Source organism: Silurus meridionalis, chromosome 21 (assembly GCF_014805685.1).
Source record: "Silurus meridionalis isolate SWU-2019-XX chromosome 21, ASM1480568v1, whole genome shotgun sequence".
Lineage (NCBI taxonomy): Eukaryota > Metazoa > Chordata > Actinopteri > Siluriformes > Siluridae > Silurus > Silurus meridionalis.
Window position 1 is genome coordinate 11,519,862 of NC_060904.1, and position 21,642 is coordinate 11,541,503.

The 21,642-nt window shown below is 36.5% G+C and overlaps 2 protein-coding genes across 5 annotated transcripts; both read left to right on the forward strand.

Moving 5' to 3' along the window:
• The first annotated feature begins 278 nt into the window (after window positions 1-278).
• On the forward strand, window positions 279-11,839 carry hus1 (HUS1 checkpoint clamp component). The gene is made up of 8 exons (XM_046877274.1): window positions 279-428; window positions 1,674-1,801; window positions 2,367-2,543; window positions 3,121-3,228; window positions 5,478-5,552; window positions 6,328-6,427; window positions 8,061-8,183; window positions 11,471-11,839. The coding sequence occupies exons 1-8, from the start codon at window positions 377-379 to the stop codon at window positions 11,551-11,553; spliced, it is 846 nt and encodes a 281-aa protein (XP_046733230.1). The 5' UTR covers window positions 279-376; the 3' UTR covers window positions 11,554-11,839.
• A 2,963-nt stretch (window positions 11,840-14,802) lies between these two features.
• pdp1 (pyruvate dehydrogenase phosphatase catalytic subunit 1) lies at window positions 14,803-21,387 on the forward strand. Of its 4 annotated transcripts, none has more exons than XM_046834087.1 (2): window positions 14,803-15,054; window positions 18,331-21,387. In XM_046834087.1, exon 2 carries the CDS (start codon window positions 18,363-18,365, stop codon window positions 19,926-19,928), a length of 1,566 nt encoding a protein of 521 aa, XP_046690043.1. In that variant the 5' UTR covers window positions 14,803-15,054; window positions 18,331-18,362; the 3' UTR covers window positions 19,929-21,387. The 4 variants fall into 4 exon arrangements, with proteins under 4 accessions (XP_046690043.1, XP_046690041.1, XP_046690045.1 ...); XM_046834085.1 differs by lacking the exon at window positions 14,803-15,054 and adding an exon at window positions 15,681-15,757; XM_046834089.1 differs by lacking the exon at window positions 14,803-15,054 and adding an exon at window positions 15,708-15,732.
• The last annotated feature ends 255 nt before the right edge of the window (window positions 21,388-21,642 follow it).

A 21,642-nucleotide genomic window follows, 5' to 3' on the forward strand; every position in this document is an offset into this window, starting at 1 on the left:
AGGCATGAGGCAGGTTATCCAGTTCCATCACTTCCTTTTCAAAATTATGCACAGCCAGGAAGGGTTTGTTGGGGAAAATATTATCTAGGCCAACTATGAATACTACTAATGGTCTTAATGAAATGATCTAACTGTATAGTGTAGCGTCCTGTTTGTGGGTTTAGAGAAAGCGTACGACAGGGTGCCGAGAGAGGAGTTCTGGTATTGTATGATGAAGTATCTCATGTAGAGGCGGAACCTTTAGAAGCCCTTTGTTTCTACACGGGACATTAATTTGGGTGCATCGTCGCGCGCGTTGATATGTGTATTATACATTGACTATTGATATTAATTAGTTTATTTAAAGTAATTTAAAAGCAAATCACCCGAAGTGACAATGAAGTTCAGAGCAAAGATAAATGACGTTGGATGTCTCAATCATTTCACACGTAGGTACATAGTTAACAATAGATGTTATTCTAAAAGCTGTTGTCTTCTGTATCCGATATTTACATCTGATCATAACATGTCAGCATGCGATGTTTTACACTCAATGGCAACATTTCAGCTCGTCAATTAAACAATTAAAATTTTCTAATCTAATTTTAATGTGCTTAAAGTCATTTTTTATAAGTGAGTGATGATGTGTTCATAATAAACCAATTGTATTTAGTCTAAATCATTTTCTTAAGATCAGCTGTTTCTGTATCATTTTCTTCACATCATCCTGAATTCATCCGGGTATAAACCAATGTTGAACATATTACAGGTACCAAAACCAAATAGAGAAAATAAAGTACTATAGTGACAACAACTAAGAACAGGACATCCCTCCAAATATTATAAAAGAATGAGAAAAAACTTACCACTGAGTCTACTAAGGGACATTAAAAGAGTTGCAGGATTATCTGACAAGTACTGATTATTATTTTTTTTTACTTTACATTTTTTACATGTCTGGGCTGTGATGGAGGGTGACTACAAAAGGCTTTTTTTTTTTTTTTTTTTTTTTACAAAAACTAAGTCGCTATAAACCATGCGTTTCATAAATGTGTTATGATCTGATGAGGCCAATAAATATGGTTCTATCCCATATGGTTCTACATGGTGGAGGCAGCACCATGCTTGTGGACCACTTTTTCAGCCAGATTTGGGAATATTATCAATGTGGAGGCAGTTAAAAAAACATTCAAGTACAAAATTAACAGTACCAAAACTAAATTTCAGTGGTAGAGGAATTATACCATTCTTGTGTTTGAGTAAAATACAAATACCATGCTTAAATTTGACTCTAGTGAAGGTAAAATTGCAAAAAGTACTCTTGTGAAAACTGTGTGGTTACAGTTGTCTCCTGATATCATTTAACACAATTTATTTGTTCACCTTATACTCTGATGTATTACAGATGCTTAAATATGTACTCAAGTACAACAAAGGAAAGGCTTAACTCAAATGTCATATTTTTTTAATGATCTAGCCAGAGCCCAGACCACCAGTAGGTGCCCTAACTAAGTGATGAATCTAATGAATGTTTTTGCATAAATGAGTTGGAAAATAATTGCCAATTATTGGCAAATGGTGGAATAAAATAAAAAGCCATGTGTATTCAATTAAATATTGTGCATATAGTAAATACACATTTTCTCCTTCGATTAAAAAATTAAAAAGTTTAACGGCGATCATTGTGTCTTCAGGTGTGGTGAATACTATTACAAAACTTACAAAGACTTGTGTTGTACGTCTTACTGTCGACAACATTTTCTTCATCCTTTCTGGGAAAGTTGCCAATGGAGGAGTCAGTATGTGGTGTGAGTTACTGCAGGTAAGCCCATATTTATTATTTTTGTTATGTCAGAAATAGACAAATGGCAAATTACCATCCACATGTAACGTTTTTGTTGTTATGATCATGTTGCTGGAGAGTTCTGTCTTACACATCAGTACAAACTCTGCTAAGTGACTGTGAAGGGAATAGTATTTAATTTACATCATTTTTATTCTCATTAAAATTGGTCCTCTTTTTGTAGTGAACTTTTGTGTAAAAACAAATGATATTTTAATTGTTACATCAGACATGCAAAAGTTTTCACATCTGACTATGGTGAAATAAAAAAATACACCAAAATAATTTTCTTCCAATAAAGGCAGTTAATGCAATTGACATATAAATCTCGACTCACTAACAGTTTTAAAACAACTAGAAAGAGTCTCATTGGTCAGAAGTTTCTCACAGCATAACATGGCCCCCTTTTTTTTAACTTTACTTTCTCATTTGTCTGTAAATATGACATAACGTGTTTAACTTTATTTGATTGGTTGCCTTACAAGCAAATACTGCATGTTCAAGTCATAAGCCCTGACTAATCTTCAGTTTTATTCTTGCAAAGGTTAATTTTTTTGATGAATATCAACTGGAGGGTGTGTCAGAAGACGCTAATGAAATATGTTTAGAAGTAAATCCAGAGAATTTATCCAGAGCTTTAAAAACTGCACAGAATGCCAAGTCTGTCAAAATAAAACTGACAAAGAAGCACTGTCCATGCCTCACCCTCGCTGCAGAACTGGTAAGCACAGTCTTTAAATATGTATATTATCATTATATTTTTTATTACTTTTTTTTATTATTTTTTTTTAGAAGGTTAGAAGTTTTAGTGATGTCAAATATCTTATATAACTTTGAAATTCTTAACATATGACTAAATATGCAGCCATTGTTAAAGAGCATCGGATTATTTTTGTCAAAAATTTGGATGTGGATTGTAATCAGTGATTTTTTAATTGTTTTAAACTACTGTTTACATGAGCATAATCTATCTATGGTTCCCTGGTGGTCTAGTGGTTAGGATGCGGCGCTCTCACCGCTGCGGCCCGGGTTCGATCCCCGGTCAGGGAACCAACCCCAGACACTTTCAGTGCCGGTCCCAAGCCCGGGTTGCGTTATGAAGGGCATCCAGCGTAAAAACGTGCCAAATCAAACATGCGGAGGATCCGCTGTGGCGACCCATAATGGGAGAAGCTGAAAAAAAGTTTACATGAGCAGAATCTATGCAGAATCAACTTGGATTAACACGTTATCTACAACAATAGTGTTATTAATGCATTGTAATTATTCATCTTTATTACTATTATCTCTCTTTCCAGCCTTCCCTCTCTTCCATTAGTCGCATTGTCACCCATGATATCCCAGTGGATGTCATTCCCAGAAGGCTTTGGCATGATTTTAAAGAGCCCAGTATGCCAGATTTTGATGTAAGTAAAATAACTCTGATCACTAAGTAAAAGGATATTTAAGGGCATATGCTGCTATAGGTGCCAGATAAACATGGATGCTGGATTGAATTTTTGCTAGATATCTTAAAATAATTTATAACTCTAAGCCATTTACATGTGATAAATGGGTTTTGAAATTTAAAGTAAAAGGTAAGATATTAAATACGGTCCTGCCATTAAGACATACTATAATAGTGGGGTCCAAAATTCGTCCAAAATAAATGTTTAAGATTTTGAAAATGTAATAAGATTCTGCATTATTTCTAGGTTCTTATTTAAATGTAAAAAGAATTTATATTGACCATGTTAACTGCTTTGTATTGAGTATCCTCATGTCTAGTCTTTTAAATTGAAGTTACTTATGGATGTATTCTAAAAATGGATTATAAAGTTTTACACAAACCAGCTTAAGTGCACACTGTCAAAAATTGTCATTATAGCACATTCTATAATAATAATCCATATAGCACTGTCATTTATTAAATACTCATAAACTCGTAAATTCTTTTTAAATATTTTAAAGATTCTACTTTGCACTGAAGTCATTGTGAAAATATAATATGTAATGCAAACTGTAGTATTAAATTTGAAAAAAAAAGAAGCGTGTGTGTGTGTACAAAGGGCAAGAATATTACAAAGTGGTGATTAGGTCAAAGCTAACTAAAGACCTGTATTATCAGTTTTAAGTTACCTTCACTTTACTGCAGCAGAAAGTCAATGCTTTATCAAAACAGAGCTTTTATTTTTACAGCACTGACTGTTGATACAAGTTGCCACCCACAAAAAAAAAAACTGCCAACGTTACATCATGGACTCAGTAAAAGCATTGGATGTTGTAATTTCTCTGTTTAAATAAAGAGTTACGAGGGCAAAAAAAGGGGGATATTTAATGTATTACTAGGTTTTTGTTGTTGGACACTGGTAGTGTATATACGGTAGATGAGTATTTGATATTGAGCTAAAAGAGATATACATGCACTTTTTTTTGTTTAAACCCTCCTGGCCATGCTGGAAAGAAAGAAATTCACTAGGGAAGACCGACAGCTCAGCAAAGCACTCGAGAGGCATCTTTTCCTACAAAATATATTAATAGTACTTATATTAATAGAAGATAAACAATCAGTCTAATGCTATTTTATACAATTTAAAACAGTGAGATCGGAAATATGTTGCTAAGATATTAGACAACGGTTAGGTTTTATTTTGATGCCTAGATGGTATTTTTTATGTATCAGTATATTAGAGTTTTATATGTTTTTTTATGTTACACTGTAGAGAAACAGCCTTTATTCATAACATATACATTAAAAGCACAGTGGAATTCTTTTCTTCCCATACTCTTGTTAGGAATTTGGGGTCAGTGCACAGGGTCAGAGAAGTCTAATGGCCTGGCTCAAAGGCTCAACAGTTGCAGATTAGTGTGCTGAGGCTTGAACCCCTGACCTTAACCATTGACCCTCCCCCATTGAACATTTTACAGTGAAAGTGCTGTTTCCATAGTCATTCTACATTCCTTTACTGACCTTTCTGGTTTAAAGGTAAATTTGCATGTGAAATCCTGTCTTAAACACATCCACTTAGGAAAGATCTGGCAACAGTTTATTTTGATTACACAGATGCATAATCTATGGGAACATATGGTATCAGAAGTCCAACTGCATGCAAATAAGTGGCTAAGCGGCATCTGATCTCAATATAATACTTTATATATTAATATATCTTTAATACACGCAGAAACAAACAGCATCATGAAGACCAAATAGCTATCCAAACACACTCAGCACAGTTTTAGAAAAATATCAGTGGGGGTACGGTTTATTGCAAAGATCCTACATTATGAACATATTTTAAAGCATCAATTAATAAATTATTCAAAGATAAACAGAATGTGCCAGAAATATTGATTTTGGTTTATATAAAATATATATATATTTTTTTAATTAAAGATGAGCTTATATTAATAATGGTTATTATTCATTAAAAGGGGTGATTGGCTGTAAACAAACAAAGAAAATAGTTGATTTGCAGAAGCAGAGCCGGCTGAGTGAATCATTTTCTTGTACACACTATTAGGCAAGTTTTCAAGAGCTTTTGAGTAAATCTTAAATGGTAAACCTACCTATTCTTTCTCTTTTTTTGTGCTGCTTTGAAGTGGTACTGCTATTTTTCCCCCTTTCTTTTGCTTCCAGGGGTCTTACACTATGAAAATTCTTTTTATCTGTTTTTAGGTTAGCATATATTTACCCCCTTTAAAGACTATGAAGAGTGTGGTAGACAGAATGAAGAACCTCTCCAACTATTTGGTGAGTATCAGAATGATTTACTATTTAGTATAGAAGCCAATCTTCATTGGGAGTTTGGCATACTGGACTCCAGAGAATAAACATTCTAACTACTACTAATAATAACTAATAATATACCAAACTAATAAACTGTATGTAACATGTCAAAAATTCTACTCACTAACCAATTTAATTAAAGCCCCTGTACATATTCTTGTTTAAGAAGTTATACAATCAGCAAGTTATGTGAATTTCACACACAACAGTCTCTAGAGCATGCACAGAATTGTGCAGAGAAAAATCAGTAAGTAGTAGTTTTGCTTGCAGAGACACTATGTTGAGAAATGTCAGAGGTTAATGGCCCGACTGTCTCAGCTGACAGAAAGGGTAAGGTAATTAAAATGACTCTACAAAAATGTGGTGCACAAAAAAAAAAAAAGAAACATCTCAGAATGCAAGACACATAGAAACTTGAGAGTGATGGGCTTAGCAGAACCACATTGACTTACACTCCTGTCAGCCAAAACAGCAATCCACACTGGATACTGGCTCAGTGAAACAGGACAGATCTATCATCTATGTCATGTTAGAAGACATCACAGCATTCTGATCTTCTCTTTCCCAAATATTTATCTTCAATACTGTGAGGTTAAAATTCTAGCTTTAGTCTATTGGGATATATAAATGCCAATTGAGCATCCTGTATTGTTTTTAATTAAGCTATACTAAATAGTTTTCTTTTTGTTGTAAATCATCTTAGTAAAAAGCACTACCTCTCTCCTTCTTTCTGTCTCAGGTAGTAGAGGCTAACCTCAGTGGTGAAATGAATCTGAAGATTGAAACCGATCTTGTGTCTGTGACAACACACTTTAAAGATCTTGGCAATCCTCCATGGGGTGAGTTTGTTCATTAAGGTAGTTTACATGTTTGTATAATGTTTTTTCAATGGGTGGGATAACAACAGTAAGTTATTTATCTTTAGCAATTTGGGATCATCATTTATTTGGTGCAATCCAAGCAAAGATTTTGTGCATTGAGTACAGTTCTCTCATACTGACCACTGGGTGTTCAGCATGGCACTTCATGGCAAAGAACTCTCTGAGGATTTGAGAATTAGAAATGTTGCTCTCCACGAAGATGGCCTAGGCTATAAGAAGACCGGTAACACTGAGTTGCATACAGTGACCAGGGTCATACAGAGGTTTTCCAAGATGGGTTCCACTCGGAACAGACCTCGCAATGGGCGATCAAAGAAGTTGAGTTCTCATTTAGTACCAAGAAAATTGTGTCTTGCCTACAGTCAAGTATGGTGGCTTTAGTATAATGGTCTGGGGCTGCATAAGTGCTGCTGATACACAGGAGCTGTTATTCGTTGAGGGAAAAATGGATTCCAACATGTACTGTGACATTCGGAAGCAGAACATGATGCCCTACCTTCAGAAACTGGGCCGAACGGTAGTTTTCCAACTTGAAAACCCCAACCACACTGCCAAGATGACAACTGCCTTGCTGAAGGTAAAGGTTATGGATCTGAACGCTATTGAGCACCTGTGGGGCATCCTTATATAGAGGTTGAGAAGCGCCATGTGTCTAACATCCAGCAGCTCTGTGATGCCATTATGAAGGAGTGGAAGAGGCCAGAGGCCCAGCAACAACCTGTGCAGCGCTTGTGAATTCCATGCCAAGAAGGATTAAGGCAGTGCTGGATAACAATAGTGCTCACACAAAATATTGACACTTTGGACACAGTTTTGACATCACTTAGGATGTACTCACTTTTGTTGCCAGCTATTCTGACAATAATGGTTGTATGTTGAGTTATTTTCAGAGGGCAGTAAAACTGTATTGCTCTACAAGCTGCACACTGACTTCTCCTAGTTTAAATTCAATAGTATTGTCACTTTAATAACTTTTACTGTGTATGTATGTATGTGTGTGTGTGTGTGTGTGTGTGTGTGTGTGTGTGTGTGTGTGTGTGTGTGTGTGTGTGTGTGTGTGTGTATATATATATATATATATATATATATATATATATATATATATATATATATATATATATATAAATAAAAACATATATATATATATATATATATATATATATATATCCTAGTTATTATAGTGCAGGATAACAATATGTGGCACAATATGTGTAGATAATTTTGGATATATAAATTTACAGTATGGAATATGTACATTGTAATAATTATCCAAAAATGATATTGAAGGTACAGAGTGGAGCAGAACTGCAAGATGATTCAGTATATGAATCAGTAAAGCATCAGTGTCCTATCAGTGTAGTGTGGAGTTCAGTAGGGTAGTACAATAATAGCATTTTGCCTGGTGCGACTACACCTAAATATTAGCTACAGAACCATAGGCAGAATAAAAAAATTAAAGGAGTACTACATATTATTATTATTATTAATTATTATTATTATTATTATTATTATTATTATTATTATTTTAATACAATTGACCCCAGAACAAAATAAAACAATTTATCATTGATTTTTATTTTATTTTCCACAGGTGCCTCACAGTCTCAAAGTCAGAGCCGAGATGTCGAGGCCATGGCACACGCACGAGTGGATATTCGGAAACTTCAACAATTCCTTATGGGGCAGCAGGTCAACCCAACCAAGTCCATGTGCAGTGAGTACCTTATACTTGTAAGCAAATAAGCGCTGTCTGAAATTTCAGCTTGGCAAAATGTGACAGAATGATTTAGGACTGAGAACTGGTAATAATCCAGGGGTTTGGTATAACCACAAAATAACTGAAAATGGATCTGTGGATGGAATGTATTTTTCTATACTGAAGGGGTAAAATGAGTAACTTGAAAGAGGAAAAGGTGCGTATCATGTATAGTTAGTGTAAGTAGAGGGATAGGGCAAAAAGTAAACTGATGCAGCCACAGTATATTTTCTTCTCTGATTTTATCTAGTATTAGTTTATTGCAAAATAGAAACTATAGTACTATATAGTGTAGGCTAAAACGATTCCTCGAGTAACTAGAATACAAAAAAAATTAAGGCAAATTATTTTTCTCGATTGCTTCGTTTAGTATGTTTATCAACACACAGATCACTGTGTTTTCCCACGGACCATTATTACTGATGCACCACCCGTTAAACTATTGAGGAACAGGGAGAAAACTGTGAGGGGTAAGGGGAAAATTCATATGAAAGCCAATTCAGACTTTTTTACTAGCAATTCCGAATTTTTTCTCGGATTTCCGATTGTATTTCTCACAATTCTGACATTATTTCTGGAATTATTAAAAAAAAAATAATAATAATATTTTAGCCAATCAGGCAGCATCACCCCCTCTGTAGTGCCAGAGAGCTTTACACATTACAAATGAAATAGTCTGTTTTTTTTTGTCAAAGAAAATTACAAAATTTCCAAAGTTTTAGATCATTTCAAACTACAACACAAAGAAAACACCATTCAGTGCGTTTACTTTTTTTTTTCAACAGTAATCTGACATTAATTTTTATATTTTTATTTATAATTTTTATATATTTGTATATGCATTTTGATGTAATTTTTTCAAAAAAGAACAAAGAAAAAAAATGGTAAACTTGTAATTTTAAGAGATCTATCTTATTTTCTCTTGTATATTTAGTATTGCTCTTTAATAAAGAAAGTGTACTTATACTGTTACTTGATTAATCATAAGAAATAATCGGTAGAATACTTGATTACTAAAATAATCAATAGCAACAGCCCTAATATAGTGTACAACTGTGTCTAAAAGTTTTGAAAATGACACAAATATTAATTTTGACGAAGTCTGCACCTTTATTGTTTTTAAATCTTTTTGTCATATGTTACTATGGTATACTGAAAAATAATAAAGCAATTTCATAAGTGTCAAAGGCTTTGATTGACACTGACATTAAGTTTAAGCAAAAAGTCAATATTTTCAGTGTTGAATCTTCACTTTCAAAACCTTTTCACTCTGGAATGCAGTCAATCAACTTCTGGGCCACATTCTGACTGATAACAGCCCATCAATGCTTGGAGTTTGTTAGAATTTGTGGGTTTTTGTTTGTCCACCTGCCTCTTAAGGATTGACTACAAATTATCAGTGGGGTTAAGGTCTTTGAGTTTCCTAGTCATGGACCCAACATTTCAACGTTTTGTTCCTTGAGCCACATAGTTATCACTTTTGTCTTATGGCAAGGGGCTCCATCATTCTGGAAAAGACATTGTTTATCACCAAACCGCTCTTGGGTGGTTGGGAGAAGTTGGGTTAGGAGGATGTTTTTGTATATTCAGGGTTGTTTCCGTAGGCAAAATTGTGAGTGAGCCCACTCCCTTGGCTGAGAAGCAACCCCACATATGAATGACCTCAGGATGCTTTACTGTTGGCATGACACAGGACTGATGGTAGCACTCACTTTTTCTTCTCCGGACAAGCTTTTTTCCAGATGCCCCAAACAGTCGGGAAGCGAATTAATCTGAGAAATTGACTTTACCCCAGGCCTCAGCAGTCTAATCCCTGTACCGTTTGCAGAATATCAGTCTGTCACTGATTATCAATCTGTTTTTTGCTGGAGAGAAGTGACTGCTGCTCTTCTTGACACCAGACCATTATTTAAAACTTTTCGACCTCAATGTGCATGCAGATGCCCTCACACCAGCTTGTTGCTATTCCTAAACAAGCTCTCCACTGGTGAGGCCCCGATCCCGCAACTGAATCAACTGGTCCTAGCGCATGCTGGACTTCTTGGTTGCCCTGAAGCCTTCTCCCCAACAATTGAACCTCTCTTTTTGAAGTTCTTGATGATCCGATAAATGGTTGATTTGGATGCAATCTTACTAGCAGTAATATCCTTGCCTGTGAATCTCTTTTTGTGCAAAGCAAAGATGACTGCACATGTTTCCTTGCAGGTAACCATGGTTAACAGAGGGAGAACAATTATTTAAAGCACCACCCTACTTTTAAAGCTTTCCAGTCTGTTATTCTAACTCAGCATGAGAGTGATCTTCAACCTTGTCTTTGTCAACACTCTCACCTGTGTTAACGAGAAAATCACTGACATGTCAGATGGTCATTTTGTGGCAGGGTTGAAATGCAGTGGAAATGTTTTTTTGGGATTAAGTTCATTTTCATAGCAAAGAGAGACTTTGCCAAAAATTGCAATTCATCTGATGACTCTTCAGAACATTCAGCCCTGGTGAAGGTGGATGAGTTCAAGTATATGGGGTCAATTGTGCAAAGTAATGGATAGTTTTTAGAGAAGTGAAGAAAAGAGTGCAGGCAGGGTGGAGTGGGTGGAGAAGAGTGGCAGGAGTGATTTGTGATGGAAAAGAATCTGCGAGAGTGAAAGGGAAAGTTTATAGGACTGTGGTGAGACCTGCGATGTTGTATGGATTAGAGACAGTGGCATTGACTAAAAACAGGAGGCGGAACAGGAGCTGGCAGAGCTGAAGATGCTAAGATTTTCATTGGGAGTGACGAGGATGAACAGGCTTAAAAATGTATTAGGGGAGACAGCGCATGAAGGAAGTTTTGGCGAAAAGGTGAGGGAGGCGAGATTGAGATGGGTATAGTGGTAGAAGAATGCTGAGGATGGAGCTACCAGGCAGGAGGAAAACAGGAAGGCCGAAAAGGAGGTTTATGGATGTAGTGACAGAAGACATGCAGGTAGTTAGTTTGAAAGAGGCAGATATAGAGGACAGAGTGGTTTTTAGACTGATGATCCGCTGTGGCGACCTCGAACTAGAATAACATTCTGTATTGTGTAAGAATTGTAACTTTGTGAAAATTATGAAAGTATTGATTATTAGGTAAAGGATATTAAAACATGGGTTTTCACAGGTTAAAACAGAATTTTCATTAGATTAATGTGCAATTAGTTGCATTTCTTTATGTGATAAAGCAAAACAGTGAGCATTTCAGTGGCATTTTCACTTTCTTTTTTCTACAGATATTGTTGACAAGAGGATTATTCATTTGATTCTTCTTCAGGAAGATGTTTCTCTTCAGTACTTCATCCCAGCTGTGGTTTAGTGGTATTTTTTTATTCAGATTTATTTTTCATACTAGTAGGATATACATTACTGATAAAAGCCTGTATTTAATGAACACAATCTGTTAAATGTTTCTCTGCAAGACAGGGTTTTGCAACAAGTACAGACGACTTGTGAATGATTTCTAGGTGAAATTGATAAGGTTTTTTTTACATCTGCTGTATTGCTCCACACTAAACAGTTTAAAAATGTACTTTATGCAACATTTTGTATAGTATTTGATGAAAGTGTTTATTTTGCAATAGAATAAAGATCAATAAAGAACATTATCGGTGTAAAAGCCATTTTCTAATTAGAAATTTCAGTTTAAATTGTATTTATTGCTTGGAAGAAATACTACTACTACATTGTTAACAGTAATACATTTTCCCTTGTCATTGTACATTTGCTTAAAATATTTAGAATTGGTAACCTTATTGCCATTTAACTAGAATTACAGAAACCATATACTGCTATACTGTATTTACAAAACATTCTAGCAGATAAAATATATTTTTTAATGCTAATTTTATCTAGAACATGTACAGACTTCTATTCTATTCAAGAATTCTATTCAATTCTATCAGATAACAATGCAAACAGATTTTAAAGCCAATTGTTTGGAGCATAGATATTTTTCTATTTTCACAGATTGTATTTGTCCTGTAGGCACTGGGTTAGGGTCATGATACAGTAAGCACTGGTTCTGTAAGATTCTGTTATATGACAATTTAATGTCCAGCAAGCAATTACTGAAGTCACTTCACAATTATTAAAGAGGCTTTATAGAGTGTTTTCAGACTGCATTTATTAATGCCAGTGTTCTGTTAGGTATAATTTCAGCATAGACTAAAACATGATGCTGTTGAATAACCCTCACAAAAATGGCAAGCATTGTAAGTGCAAAGCAGCAAATTAGGTCCAATCGTTAGAATGCAATAAAAAAGGAAAAAATAGCAATTTTGACAAGGCACAAATAGACGTCTGCTAGAGCTCAGCTCATAAAGCTGCATTTAGACAGGCCAGGTATGAAACATCTTAATGTTCTGTGACAATACATCTTCCAGTGAAAGGAGTTGTCATGGAGTCTCAACTACTAGCAAAAGCAGCAGTGAAAAACCAATGAGATCATTGATATATAGAAATTTTACAAAATACAGCATGTAGCATAATATATCAGGCATTGTATCCTTCTTATAGTGGGCATGTATCATCTCATGTTGCACTTCACACTTTTGACTAAACAATAGGTGTAATTATAAGGAGATCATGTACTTGGGCAGAATGAGTGTAGGAAGATCATGGTAAATCCATGGTAAATTAAATTCAAAATCATCATCATGGCAAATTAATTTAATTATTCGCTTGCATATGTCAAATATAAGCAGCTTGAACTAAATATGTTTTTTGCCTCTAAATTCCTGCACACATTCTTCCTGCCCTTCCTTCACTGATATGAAGCTGTCTTTCATTTAGTTGGTGATGATAAAACGACCTCTGCATTTAGCCAATCACAATCCTCTCCACATTCAGAATGTGTGCTATACATACAGTACCGGTCAAAGGTTTGGACACAATTTTTTTCTATATTCTACATTTTACATTATACAATTGTCTTGTGCAGAGGAAAGTTTGAATACAAAGTCAATAACCCTATTAGTGCTAATACAACTATTGTACAAATCCATATAATGGCAAGAAACACTCAGTTAAGAAAAAAGAAAAGACAATCCATCATTACTTTAGCAATTTAGCATTACTTAAGTCACTTGAAGGTCAATCATTCTGATGATAAAAACCATTGATGCTATGATAAAACAGACACTCGGTAAGATTGTCCCAGGATAAAAAAAACCAAGAGCTATCTCTGCTGCAGGAGATAAGTTTATTAGGATTGCCAGCCTCAGAAACCACTGATTTACATAAACGTTTCTCAGAGTTGAAATGACAAACATATTCCAACATCCACTATTCGGAGGAGACTATGTGAGTCAGCCCTTCATGGTCGAATGATGGCAAAGAAACCATTACTTTGATAGAACAACAAGAAAAAGTGACTTGCTTAGGCCAAGAAACACAAGGAATCGACATTAGATCACTGAAAAACCGTCCTTTTGTCTGAGATGTCCAAATTTAAGCTTTTTGGTTCTAACTGGCATGTCTTTGGTAGACATACAGAGAGTGAATGGACGGTACCTGAATGTGTGGTTCCCACTGTAAAGCATGGAGGAGGAGGTTGCTGGATTGGGGGTGCTTTGCTGGTGACACTGTTGGTGATTTAGTCAAAATTGAGGCCACACTTAACTATCATTGCTACCACAGCATTTTGCAGCAACATGCCAACCCATCTATTTTGCACTTCGCGGTATTAATTTGTTTTCCAACAGGACAATAAATTCAAACATACCTCTAGGTTATGTAAGAGCAGAAGAGGAGTGATGGATTTCTGAATCAGATGATTGGGCTTCTACAATCTGAACAAACTACACAAACTGATCTAAAAATGCTTTGAGATGGTTTGGGATGAGTTGGACCCAAGAGTAAAGGAAAAGCAGCCAACAAACACTAAACACACCCTCAAGATGGTTAGAAATCAATTCAACTACCTCTATAGAGTGTGAAAAACTGTCACCAAAGCAAAAGGTGGGTTATTTATATATGTTTTTCTTCACTACATAATTGCATACATGTTCTTTCATAGTTTAGATGTCATTGGTATTAATGCACAATGTTCAAAAGAATATAAAATAAAGAAATAAATAAAAATCACTGAATTAAAAGGGGGCTCAAAACTTTTAACTGGTTCTGAATACCCATGCTTCTGAATACATTTATTATGAATAAACGAGATTTTGTCAACAGGACAATTTCTTCTCTCTTTTCTAATCCGGGTATCTGAGGAAATTAGTAGCAGGTGCAGAGAATCTTCGATGGAAAACCTGACACCAGGCTGTCCATGTGGCTACTCGATCTGTATATATATTTATATGAAAAGAACCAATATTAAATAGCTATTTTCAGTACGGATTGCTCAGTTTTGACACAGTTCACAGAGGAAGTAGATCCATTTGCGCACATGCGCAGTACAAATCGTGTTTCCGGTACAGATCGAGTAGTGACGGTGGCTACACGATCCGTACCGAAAACACTGTTTTTACTGCGCATGTGCGCAAATGTGTCTACTTCACCAGAAATGTGTATTTATATTAAGAGAATCACTAGTAAAGAACTATTCCCAGTACAGACCGGGCAGTGTCAACCAGTACAGTATTATAAATAGACATAACTGTTGTAAATGCTTTCAGATATGAAAACAGTGTACAACATTTTTCAAACATCCTCTGTTTGGTTCGTTGCTAAGGTAACCAGGGAGGGTATTAATATAATACAGTGTTCAATCCACTGTGACCGCCATAAAACATCACAACAACAACAACATCCACTGTGACTAATTTATGAGATTCGCCGATCGGCAGAACAAGAACCAAAGAGCGCGCGCGGGGTAAGAACATACCTTATTATTTCATACAGTTTGAAATGTTTAAGTTTGTATTCATGTTGTGGTGGAAAAGTGTGTATTGAATGCTCCATCTGATTCACGTGTGTGGTCACGGATAAACAAGAAGATGCATGCAATTAAATGCTGGCTAACGTATTTTTATCTAATTCATATTCAAATATTTATTTCACCACGTGTTGTTGGTTTTAGATAAAAGTAGATATTCTCGAGTTGTCAGTCACTATCCAGCCTTCACTGCCATAATCCAAGCGATCATGCTGTTTTGTGTTTTCGAAAATGTAAACACTAATTTCCGACAGCAAGTTAGTTCCTGGTCTGAGAGAGCATGAACAAAATGGTCCCAGTTTTAATATTGAAATTTTTTAATGCAGGAATAAATATACACTCGCAATATTATTGTGTATAAGCCATTGTGTATCAAAGACGTCACTTCCTTGCATGAACGACTGATCGTTGTCTATAAACACGCGTTCTGTTCTGTAATAAAAAAACCTCGGTCACACCCTATAAAAGTTGGCAACCTCCCACATCAGGCATGCAGGCTAGCCGAAGCGAATGATTGACGTAGATTCTAGCCAATCGTTTTCTACTCCCATCGCTGTGATCCGCCTACTTCCGGTTTGTGGAAAGCCCGGAGTCGATCGAGTGGCCAGTGCTGAGGTAAATCCGAACTGGCGGGCTTCAGGTGGGTTGGTATATGGATTTTGTAATGTTTTTTTGAGAACCTCCAAAACATTGTGAGGGAAAAGACTTTAGGAAGGTACAGATTGTCTCAGTGTCGGTGAATGCGTTGTTGGACGACCGAGGAGTGCAGGAAGATTGGGTTTTTATCGTTGAGCTCTGAGTGGGTTTAACCCTGAGTGTGTGAGTAGCTGACAGTCGCTATGCAGCTCTTCAGCTAGGAAAAGCGCTGCCTAGAGCATTATATATTGAGAAGGTGTTTGAGAATAATCTATGCATTCAAGGCGATGTCATTATAAATGTAAGGGTTAAAATAAATCATATGTGGGCAGGTTAAATCTGTTATCTCTCTGGTACTAGTATTTGCAGCAGGATCTGACTTCGGCTAGCTGTTGATGCTTGATGTTGACTAGCTCTAATATTATAGGTTTTATGTTAATACTTGGTTTGCTTTTTACGAAACGAATTTAAACTTCTCTTCATCCACATTTTTTACTTTCTAGCAAGCTGACTTAGTAAATGATTCAGGAGTTAATGAAAGTCAAACAACATCTACTGAATGCTATATATATTTTTTCCAGCCTGCCCTCATGATTCCCTTTTATCGTGTTTTTGTTTTGGCTCTTTATTCCCCACTGACTTTTCAGACACACTGTACAGATTTCCATGCAAAAGAAACCCATGCTCCAGCAATAAAAAAACAGTATGTGTTTTATGTAATAGTGCATGTGTGGAGAGGTATTTATAGACGAGTCCACCCAAGGTCAAGATGTCAGGAGTCTGGGGGAGCGATTCTAAAAATATCTCAATAGCTGCTCCCTCGACAAGCTTGGTAACGTGATCTTAAATGCATACTTGGTGACCTTGAGAGTTTAGAAATACTGAGCAAAGTTTTCAAATAGATTTGATTTGTACAGTAATGTGATTCTGTTGAAATCCTAGATTCGACTTTGACGTTGTTGAATTGTTTAACCGGATTGGTTATAACGTGTTACTTTCTGTCAGCTCAGAAATACTTCAGGCAGTAATTCGTGTGAAAGGTTTGCAATAATGTTCTGAATCAGACTGTTTCTATAGCAAGTAGAATCAACAGTTAATTTAGAGATTATGAAGGCTGAGTTGCATTGTCTGATTTTTGCGAATGCTTTATTGTTACAGTATTCGCCGTGGTTACGTGCCAAAACCCCCCGAGATAAACGACAAACTGCGATAAACGGTTTCAATTCATTATTTCAAAATAAAACTCTATAAAAACAATTCCCTATAAGTTTTTTGGTCTAACATGCTATCAGCCAGAGACCGGGAAAATCAGCTAAACAAATTAGTTACGTGGCAAAGGGGATTCCGCGATAAACCGTGATTCGAAACGCAGTAAAACGGGGGATTACTGTACTTACATTTTTAAAAAGTTCAATTATGGAGGTGCTTTTTCTGAGATGTTTAGCTATGGACTGAGTTTCTGGAGTCTGCTCTTTGTAACTGTAGAGTGACATTGGAGAGTTCAGGACAGGACTTTACACCTCCTCAGTTTGGTAACATGACGAGCTTTGAGTTTTTTGTCTGGTGAGACTTTGATGGCAGCGACTAATGAGTTGCAAATTATGAGCAATAATCATAACTGTAAAGGCAATGTCATTTGTTATTAAAGGAGAAATGGCAATTGTTGGCAAACTGCAGTGCTTAAAGAAGAATAAAACATTTTGGGATGTCCTGTTTAAGGAAAATAATCTGTTCTGGATGTCTAACATAATGTCAATGGGACAATGTTAGAGGGTAGCCACAAATTAAGATGGTCTGTCTCTAAAACGCATCAAGGCAAAACCAAAAACAGGAACAGATCAATCAACTTTAGTCTATTGGAATTGAATTAGTGTTCGGTCTTTAATGTGACTCAAAAGAACGATCAGTCTCAGAGTTATTTGTTCATTTTCTAATAGCATAAGCAATGCATAGCAAAATCTCTGTAGGTAATGTACAGGAAACAGAATTAATTAGTTTACCTCTCGACTCATCTAGTCTGATTCTTAGTTCTTTAATCACGTGACTCTGATATGCGCTATGCAGTGCATTACACAGAAAACAGAATTGAGTAGTTCATTTTAAAAGTCTTAGTCTGATTTTAGTCATTAGTCTTTGTCATGTGAATGCTATATATGCTTTGAAGGTAATTAAAGGAACAAAATAAACTAAATCACTCAAAAACCCATTCATTTATATTGATGAACGCGATTCAAAGAACCAAGTCACTAAAAATATCCAATCTTCCCATCAGTATTTTGAAAGTAAGGTTTTTAAAAGGTTGAATTGCAGCAAAAGAAAATATAAGCACATTTGTTAGAGGCAAATTCAGATTGGTCGATTTCAAGCATTTTTTTTTTACAGAAAATGCCTGTGGTGTCTGGACTTTTATTTATTTATTTGTTTGTTTATTTTCTTATTGCAGTATTCTTTCTGTTGTGCTAACATTTTTGCAATGCTTTGATTATTGCCATAGGCTACACAAATAAAACTGTGTTGCATGGTTTTTGTTTTATTTATTTATTTATTTTATACTTTTGCATCCTTTTCTCACTGCAGGTCCATTGACAAGTGTGTAAGGCTGAATTCTCATGGCTGCAACCTCCCAGCTGTTTCGGATAATCCATGGCGGGAGGTTTGGTCGTACTTGGGTGCCATCCGTTTTGTGCCAGACTTTCTTTCAAGGCCATCCTCCATGCAGAAGTGTCTGCCAAGCAAAAGCACCTTTACATCCAATTCAGCTCCTATTACGGAGCTATAGGACATCAGCAGCACGGCTCACCTACTACCTCACACCACCTCAGGTCAACAGCATCCTGAAGGCCAATGAATACAGCTTCAAAGTGCCTGAGTTTGATGGCAAAAACCTCAGCTCCGTCATGGGGTTTGATAGTAATCAACTTCCAGCCAATGCACCTATTGAGGACCGGCGCAGTGCAGCAACATGTTTGCAAACACGTGGCATGCTCTATGGTGTCTTTGATGGGCATGCTGGCTGTGCTTGTGCCCAGGCATTGAGCGAGAGGCTCTTCTACTACATAGCGGTGGGCATGTTGCCACACGAGACACTTGCTGAACTGGAGAACGCTGTGGAGAGTGGCCGGCCCCTTCAGCCGATCCTGCAGTGGCACAAGCATCCAAATGACTACTTCAGTCGCGAGGCATCTCGCCTCTATTTCAATAGTCTGCGCACATACTGGCAAGAGCTGCTGGACCTAAGCACACCTGGAGAACAACCTGAGATTTCCGAGGTGCTGGCAAGTGCCTTCAAACGCCTGGACAGTGACATCTCTTTGGAGGCACAGGTGGGGGATGCCAACGCCTTTTTGCATTATTGGGTGTTACGTGTGGCATTCTCAGGTGCAACATCCTGCGTGGCACACATAGACGGTGCTAATTTGCATGTGGCAAATGCGGGTGATGGCCGTGCTGTTCTGGGTGTGCAGGAGCCTGATGGCTCGTTCTCCGCGCTGACCCTGTCCAATGACCACAATGCACAGAATGAGGCGGAGATTCAACGTGTACGTGCTGAGCACCCACAGTCTGAAGCCAAGACAGTGGTGAGGCAGGACAGGCTGCTTGGTCTTCTCATGCCTTTTCGGGCGTTTGGTGATGTCAAGTTTAAGTGGAGTGTTGAACTGCAGCGGCGCGTGCTTGAGTCTGGCCCAGACCAACTTCATGAGAACGAGCATGCCAAGTTTGTGCCACCCAACTACCACACACCACCGTACCTGACGGCTGAACCTGAGGTGACATATCACCGGCTGCGGCCACAAGACCGCTTCCTGGTGCTTGGTTCAGATGGATTGTGGGAGACACTGCACCGGCAGGAGGTGGTCCGTATCGTTGGAGAGCACCTGATTGGAGTGCATCAGCAGCAACCTATCAGTGTGGGTGGCTACAGGGTCACACTGGGCCAAATGCAGGGGCTACTGCAGGAGAGGAAGGCGCGGGTCTCCCACACGTTTCAAGACCAAAACGCAGCCACACACCTAATCCGCCATGCTGTAGGAAGTAATGAATTTGGCATGGTGGATCACGAGAGGCTGTCCAAGATGCTCAGCTTGCCAGAGGAGCTGGCACGCATGTACAGAGATGATATCACCATTATTATAGTGCAATTTAATCCACAAGTCATAGAAGCTCAGCAGAACTGAATATACTCTTTATTTATTTTTTTTTCTGTTACACTGCTTTTGCAAACACTCACAAATAGGCAGGAGTGCTAACATATTGTGCTGTATTATCATATTTGTATTATTGGATTATGATGTAGTCATTATTCTGTCTGCAGTTGTCTTAGTTCAGCAGTGTAGTGAGGGAAAATGAAAAGCTGAAGAGTGAAAGAACAATTTGGGTTAAACCGTGAAATGTCTAAAGATGGTTTGTTGCCAGGTTGCATAGCTAAGGTACAGTGGGTATGCTATTTAAATGAAATTACGTTTTTATTATTCATGCTGCTTCCCAAAAACTTGACCATTGAAGCCCAACACTGAGGAGAGTGTTGGCATTTCAGTATTGGTTACCGCAGCTTTGAAGTAGCTGCCAAAGTTTCGTTAATGATGGTTATTATACATTTTGTATACGTAGCTGTGAAAAAATATGTAGAATCCCATAGCAAACCTTTTAAAGACCCCAAATTGTCAACTCAAGTAAATTTTCTAACTTGCCCATATATATATATATATATATATATATATATATATATATATATATATATATATATATATATATATATATATATATATATATAATATTCCTGTGACCACACAAAGCTGTGTATAAGACAGAAGAATTTTTTGCTGCATCCCTGCATTGAGAGGGATAAGGGCTAAATGTATTTAATCAGATAATCACTAGTAAAATCATGAATGTACTCATCATGATGGACATGGTGCAAATCTTTTGTGTTAAACGTATCTCTATATTGTTTGTTAATAATAATCTGAATCCCTGTTTTGCAAACCAATTACCAAAAATGCAGGATTTGGTTAATGCCTGTGTTTATTTCTAGCCCTATTTTAATTACTAGTTTATTACATGTGTGTCTGGTGTTTGTTGTAGTATTCAGTAGAATTCTTCATTTTATGGCCTGTTTCATTGCGGGATTTCGTGTATAGTTAGTTACTGATGATGATGAAGTGAAAGAGAATTATGTTTGTGTATGAATGCATGGCTCTAGATACCCCCTGTGTGTCTATGCCATTGTGGTCAATTATGTAATGAAATATATTGTTTTAAAGACTGGACCTTTTTAGGTCTCCCTCCACACAGCCTTCAAACGAGAATCAGGTCAGCGGAGAGTTTATTTGCACGGCAGACAGACTGTACTTCATTTTACGCTTATTGCGTTAGTTGTGAAAACAACAAACTCATTTCAGTCCATTAAGTGTTACAGTTTCGCTGGTTTGCAGTGGGTCAGAATGAATGTAGAACTCACTAAATACAAATGTAAACAGCTTTTCATGAACAGCTGCATGTTACTGACATTTAAAAATGCAATGCTTTATATATTTTTTTCTAACACATGGCCAAGTTTAAGAATTGTATTTGAAGGTAGATGGAAACATCTGTAAAAATGTACACGTATTAAAATTATTAAAGCCATCAAGACAAGTGAATTTAGTGAAGAGGCTGTAGAAATATTTTTGTCCTTAAAAATACTGCATAAAATGACCCCTTTCTTTTCTCGGTCATTTAATATTAAAGTGTGTGTATGTGTGTATGTGTGTGTGTATATGTATATATATATATATAAAAGACATACATATATATATATATATATATATATATATATATATATATATATATATATATATATATATATATATATATATATATATATATATATATATATATATATATATAAAA